This window comes from Mustela nigripes, chromosome 2 (genome assembly GCF_022355385.1).
Source record: "Mustela nigripes isolate SB6536 chromosome 2, MUSNIG.SB6536, whole genome shotgun sequence".
Taxonomy (NCBI): Eukaryota; Metazoa; Chordata; class Mammalia; order Carnivora; family Mustelidae; genus Mustela; species Mustela nigripes.
Genome location: NC_081558.1, coordinates 153,793,775 through 153,800,951, shown reverse-complemented (window position 1 = coordinate 153,800,951; position 7,177 = coordinate 153,793,775). Strand labels below are relative to the sequence as shown.

Here is a 7,177-nt window from a genome sequence, read left to right as displayed (position 1 = left end):
GGATCATGTGCATGAGGAGAAGCCAGCACTGGTTCTTCCAAAACCGTTTACCCTCAGCCTGGGCAGGCCTGGCACAGCCACACAGGCATGGCACCAATGCCTCTTTGGGGGCTGTTTGTGTCTGGTGCAGTGGTTCAGAGCATGGCTCCTGGGGTTAGCTTATCCCAAGGCTGCATGACCTTGGGCAAGGTACCTAATTTCTCTACCCTCTAAAGCTGTACTCACCTTCCCGATTGTCCGAGGTTTCTTTCTGCCCTGTTGGCAGGCTCCCTGCCTCTTAGCAGCATGCTACAGTCTCAGGAGTGTTGGGCAAGTACCTTGCCTTCCCCTTGCCCCTGACCTGCCTAGACTAGCTCTCTGTGGTTTCTGCTACTCTTTTGGGCAGAGAGGCCGTGTGGGCACACTGGAAACGCCCTGGTTCCAGGATCCCTCAGCACCTTCTAACAATAGGGTTTCTATAGGTCCCTTTCTTTCTCGACTGCTTGGTTTCTTTATTCATGAATTTAGGAAGGTGAACATCTCTTTTTAAAGGCCGGGCTTTACTTCTAGCTCCAAGAGTCTACGAAAGGATCGTACTCTCAGAGGCAAACTTCATAGTCTTCTACTCTTTCTGTTAAATGTACACTGAACACAGCAGTTCAGTTCTGTTGTAGGCCGTGGGGATTCAGAACTGAAAGGAGGACGCCTGGGTGGCTCCGTGGGCTGGGTGTCTGTGACTCGGGTCATGGGTCATGGCTCTGGGGTCCTGGGGCTGACCCTGCTTCAGGCTCCCTGCTCAGTGGGGAGTCTGCTTCTCCCTCTCCCTCTGCCTCTAACCACTGCCCCCGCCCCCAAGTCATGTTCTCTCTCTCTCTCTCTCTCTCTCTCTCTCTCTCTCTCTCTCAAGAAAATGAAAACAAAAACTGAAAGGAGAATGAAAGGAGAAGGTCTTTTCCCTCAAGTTGCTCAGAGTCTTCCTAGGGAGTCAAACATGTCCACAGATGACTCCAGTACGATGAGGGTTTTGTCACCACCTAGAGATGAAAGACTTCTGCCTTGGTTTTTACTAACATTTTACAATGGGAAGTGGGAGACGTGCAGGAAATCATTTCCTGATGATGTCTGGCTCAGAGAGGAAGGACAATGTGTTTCAACGTCTCCTGCTTTAAAAAAAAAAGGAAAGAAAAGTGTATTTATGTTCGTTGAGAAGAAGAAATCCACAAACTGTGGAGTTTAAACAGATAAGGAGAGTTCATTTTTCTTTTACAGGTCAAGAGGCCAGTTAATGATTAGTGAGACCCAAGTGGGTGTTTGCTGTCCAAAACTTTGAGAGGCTGGCTTGTAGGAACTCGGCTTCACCCCAGCTCTGAGACTTGCAGCTCAGCGATGCCCCCAGGCCTCAGGAAGAGACTCTTCTGCTCATGGGGGCTCCTTTTGTGGCTTAGCATTGGAAGTGCAGGTAATTCTGGGGCTCGGATAATTGGGTGGCATTTCTTTGTCAGTGGTTCTATTTCTTAAGCCACCTGTTTATGCAGTGCTAACCTTTGGAAGGTCCCCTAAAAGCCCTCCTTTGAGATGAATTTAGAAGAGGGAGGAAAAAACCCTACAATCATAATGGGACTGATGGCAACTAGGACACTCTCTCTTTTCTCTGGAAGTGCATTAATCCTCTTCACCTGGCACAAGCCAGGATTAACTCTAAGAAAATAAGACCTTATTATTTCCAAAATATGATTTACATTCCCCCTATTAATATCCACTGCACCAAGATATATTTAATTTTAAAATCTGAATTTTCCATGGGGTGCCTGGGTGGCTCAGTTGGTTAAGCGTCTGCTTTCGGCTCAGGTCATGATCTCAGGCTCCTGGGATTGAGCCCCGCCTAGGGCTCCCTGATCAGCGGAGAGCCTGCTTCTCCCTCCCCAGCTCCCTCTGCTTGTGCTCTCTCTCCCTGTCTCTGTTAAATACATAAATAAATCTTTAAATTTTTTTTTTTTTAATTTTTCAGACTAATAGAAATTTTGTCGTTGAGAACAGTAGATGTCCTTGCTAATTTAACTGATCCAGCTCAAATTTAGTTTTGTTGTCCTTCCTGGTAGGATAGCAAGTCCCTGCTAACCACAGAAGAAAGGATGACCTTTAAGAAAAAATTCCTTCAAGTGCCACTTGGCATTGTACCTTTCCCCAGGTAAAAACCCTACCCACCATGCCTGCCGCTTGATGTAGCAAATGTAAACACTCCCAGGGCCTGGAGGTTCTCTGGCTGGTGAAGATCCCTCTCTTCTGAGCACTGTTCCTTCCGCTGGGAAAGCAACCCACCTACCCTGCAGGTCCCCATTCATTCGTGTTCACCAGACATTTAATTTCAGTCCCTGGCTTTAGGATGTATCAGTCCTTCTGCCTAGAGCTGCTCATACCTTTTTGTTGATGTATGCTCTTCACATCTTCCAAGAGACCTGTCGTGATCCCTCCTTCTCTTGAAATACCTCCTTGCCTCTCTCAGCACCCCTCCCTGCTCCAAAGTTCAGTGTGCATGAATGCATTCACCCCTGCCTTAACGGGGAACTTTTTTTTTTTTTTAAAGATTTTATTTATTTATTTGTCAGAGAGAGCGAGAGAGCGAGAGCGAGCACAGGCAGACAGAGTGGCAGGCAGAGTCAGAGGGAGAAGCAGGCTCCCTGCTCTGCGATGTGGGACTCGATCCCAGGACGCTGGGATCATGACCTGAGCCGAAGGCAGCTGCCCAACCAACTGAGCCACCCAGGCGTCCCTAACGGGGAACTTTTAAAAGGTGCTACTCAGCATCCTGTGTGCTTTCTCTTGAGTACTTATTTGTGTCTATGTATAAAATGGCCTTCTTATATGTATATCAAATTTGTGTGTTCATGTGAAATTCTGCCATATGAACCACAGAGCTATCTTGCTATTCTACATGGCCATTTATACATGATACACCATATCTGAAAGGATTTCTGTCTTATGCATTATTGATAGATGTGGGAAATACTGCCCTGCAAAGAAGCTATAACAATTTATTAGTATGTAAGCATGGCTGTTTCCCCAGCCTCTCTGCCAATACTTTGTAGTATCAAACATTTTTCATGTTGTCAACTTGATAGAAAAAATTGTTATTGCATTGTTGTCTTAATTCTTAGTGCTTATTATGATTTGTGCTTCTGGTGGCTTGTTTTTTTTATTATAATTTTTTATTTTTTATAAACATATATTTTTATCCCCAGGGGTACAGGTCTGTGAATCACCAGGTTTACACACTTCACAGCACTCACCAAAGCCCATACCCTCCCCAATGTCCATAATCCCACCCCCTTCTCCCAAACCCCCTCCCCCCAGCAACCGTCAGTTTGTTTTGTGAGATTAAGAGTCACTTATGCTTTGTCTCCCTCCCAATCCCATCTTGTTTCATTGATTCTTCTTCTACCCACTTAAGCCCCCATGTTGCATCACCACTTCCTCATATCAGGGAGATCATATGATAGTTGTCTTTCTCCGCTTGACTTATTTCGCTAAGCATGATACGCTCTAGTTCCATCCATGTTGTCGCAAATGGCAAGATTTCATTTCTTTTGATGGCTGCATAGTATTCCATTGTGTATATATACCACATCTTCTTGATCCATTCATCTGTTGATGGACATCTAGGTTCTTTCCATAGTTTGGCTATTGTGGACATTGCTGCTATAAACATTCGGGTGCACGTGCCCCTTTGGATCATTACGTTTGTATCTTTAGGGTATATACCCAGTAGTGCTATTGCTGGGTCATAGCGCAGTTCTATTTTCAACATTTTGAGGAACCTCCATGCTTCTGGTGGCTTGTTTAAGCAATCTTACTATAAAGACAATTTCCCATATTTTCTTCTTAATCCCACATGCTAGCCCAATCGGACTAAGATCACCAGGAACAAACCCTTTAACCGTGCTGTTTTATTTTGCCAAAATTTATTTTTAAAATATATTTATATATATTATTTTGCATGTATGTCTATAAAAAATTTATTTATCATTTTCTTTTCTTGTATTACCCATGTTCTGTTGATTCTAGGATTATTATAACCTCATGAAATAAGTTTTTATTCTATTAACAGCTTATATAAGATAATGATTACTTGTACTTTAAAGCGGTGGAGTTCTTGGATAAAACCATCTAGCTCTAGTGTATCTTAGTGCCAGAGAAGACTCTTGATTACCGGTTTAATGTTTAGACGCTAGTAGTTTAATTTGGGCTTACAATTTCTTCTTGAGTCAGTTTTACTAAATTATATTTTTCTAGAAAATTATCCATTTCTTCAAAGTTTTCCAATGCATCCGGAAATTTTTATTTTTATTTTTTAAGATTTTATTTACTTATTTGACACAGAGACACAATGAGAGAGGGAACAGAAGCAAGGGGAGTGGGAGAGGAAGAAGGCTTTCCTCTGAGCAGGGAACCTGAAGCTGGTCTTGATCCCAGGACCCTGGGATCATGACCTGAGCTAAAGGCAGATACTTAACGAATGAGCCACCCAGGCGCCCCAACATATGTTTAAATGTTTAAACATATGTTTAAATAGTTAAGCATATTTTAAAAATATCTTTTTATCCATGATGTCCTGGTGTTATACTATAATATATCTATAGAGTGATTGATTGATTTATAGAGGTTTATTTATTTATTTGAGAAAGGGGGGCAGAGGGAGAGACACAATCCTGAAGCAGACTCCCTGCTGAACTCAGAGCCCCATGGGGGGCTCAACATGGGGTTCAATTTGTGACTCAATCCCACAACCCTGAGATCATGACCTGAGCAGAAATCAAGAGTTGGATGCTTAACTGACTGAGCCACCCAGGGACCCGTGTTTATTTTTTATCTCACTTATCACCAAGTGTATTTTTGATTGGAGAACTCATATATATATATTTTAATTTTTAATTTTTTATAAACATATAATACATTTTTATCCCCAGGGGGACAGTTCTGTGAATCGCCAGGTTGGAGAACTCATATATTTTTTCAGTTATGGAAAATTCTTAACAATGATCTTTTGAAAATATTGCTGCCTCTCCTATTTTCTTCCTTTAGAGCATAGCTACTAGATAAAAATTGGAACCTTTCCATCTATTGTCTATACTTTTTAACTGTACTTTCATGTTAAAAGGTTTTTATTTCTGGGGTGCCTGGGTGGCTCAGTCAGTTAAGTGTCCAACTCTTGATTTCGGCTCAGGTCAAGTTCTCATGCTTATAGATTGAGCCCCAGGTCAGGCTCTGCACTGGGTGTGGAATTGGCTTGAAATTCTCTCCCTCTCTCTCTGTCCCTCACCCTGCTCGTGCTCTCTCTCTAAATTAATTAATTTTATAAAGTTTTTTACTTCTGTACTAAACATTATAGTATTGATTCCTTTTTTTTTTAAAGATTTTATTTATTTATTTGACAGACAGAGATCACAAGTAGGCAGAGAGGCAGGCAGAGAGAGAGGAGGAAGCAGACTCCCTGCTGAGCAGAGAGCCGATGCAGGGCTCGATTCCAGGACCCTGGGATCATGACCTGAGCCGAAGGCAGAGGCTTTAACCCACTGAGCCACCCAGGCGCCCCAGTATTGATTCCTTTTTTATTTCAATGGTTACCTTTTTCATTTCCAATTTTTGAACTTGTTTATTCCTACATAACTTATTTTATCACTTATGTATGTTTTTATTTCATGATTTCTTTTCTCTGTCTTTATTTTTATCCTTGTAGATTCTCAGCATACTTATTTTAAAGTCAATGTCAAAGGCTTTTAAAATTTTATTTTACCTGGAATGAATTCATAATTCATTTATTGGTTTTATTGACTATCTTTGTAAACATTTGATTTCTGTATATAGGTAGGCATTTTGTTTGTAAGATGTTTTTTAGGTAAACTCATTATTAAAGTGTAGCATATATAGAGACAAGTGCACAGATTATTAGTATACAGATTAAGGAATTTTCAGAGTGAATTCACCAGTGTAACCAACATCTGGGTCAAGAAATAAAACATTACAAGGTTCTTAGAACCCTTTCCATGTACCCCTCTTAATCACTACTACCCCAAAGATAACTATTATCTTGTCTTCTAACATAATAGATTAGTTTCATTTCAGTGTTCAATGAGAAGCTTGTGTTTGGCCTCCCCCCATCACCTCCTCCCCTTCTCATCTTCTTTTAAGATTTTATGTATTCATTTGAAAGAGAGCATGCAAGAGCAGGGGTAGAGGATGGGCAGAGGGAGAGAGAGAGGGACAAGTAGACTCCTTGCTGAGCACAGAGCTGGATCCCAGGACACTGGGGAAATCGTTTCAATAGGGATTTTTTGTTTGTTTGGTTTTAGCTTCCTTAACAGAGTCAGGGAGCCCCCCTCCCCCTCACCCCATTACAGGTCGGCCTGGTGCTGACCTTCTACACCTGACATGGAGCACTCTAGACCCCACTTACCTCACAGAGCCGAATTCTCACAACCACTGCCTTCTGCCAGACTAGGAACTCAGCACCATCTTGCAATTCTGTTCTGGTTCTTGTTCACAGAGATATAATCTTTCTATTTGAGATTGGCTATGTCTTCATCTCTTCTCTTTCGATATTCATCTACGATTAGTCTTTGGTTGGAGTGTGGGTTGGGGAGAGGGGATAGCTGAACATGATTCACTGTGTCACCTTCCATATTCCCAAGTGATCTAAAGTTTTATTCTATCATCGGCAAATATTAGCGATTTTCTCGCTTCCTTTTCAAATTTTGTAACTTCGATCCCATTTTATTGTCTTGTTTCCCTGGCAAGAACTAGACCTTTCAGTACAATATTTCGCAGAAATGCTGATAGCAGACATTCTCATTTGTTTCCAGTTCTAAATGGAATGCTTCTAATGTTTCACTCATAAATATGGTCATTGCTATAGGTTCTTGGTAAACACTTTTTCTTACATTAAGAAATGTTGGGTATTAAATTTTGTTGTGCTTTTTTCTTTTACATCTGTTGAGATGAGTACTTTTTTTCCTTTAATTTTTCATATGTGAATTACACTAATACATCTTCTAACGTTAAGCCATCTTCTCATTCCCTGGATTAAACCCTACTTGGCCATGATGCGTGTTTAGTTCTTGTTATCCTTTTTCCTTGTTATCGTGTTATGCGTGTTTAGATTTGCTGATAATTCAGGTTTTTATGTGTCTGTTTAATAGTGAAA

General features: G+C 41.4%; 1 protein-coding gene across 9 annotated transcripts in view; it reads left to right on the top strand.

Annotated features, from left to right (window-relative positions):
* The first annotated feature begins 1,099 nt into the window (after nucleotides 1-1,099).
* PLA1A (phospholipase A1 member A) overlaps nucleotides 1,100-7,177 on the top strand; it is a 28,714-nt gene continuing 22,636 nt past the window's right edge. For 5 of the 9 annotated variants that reach the window (XM_059391883.1, XM_059391881.1, XM_059391878.1 and 2 more), the window contains exon 1: nucleotides 1,101-1,438. In XM_059391883.1, the coding sequence (XP_059247866.1) occupies nucleotides 1,366-1,438 (73 nt within the window). In that variant the 5' untranslated portion in view covers nucleotides 1,101-1,365. Of the gene's footprint in view, nucleotides 1,439-7,177 lie in introns of all 9 variants that reach the window. The other 4 variants (XM_059391877.1, XM_059391884.1, XM_059391880.1 and 1 more) reach the window with 4 other exon arrangements.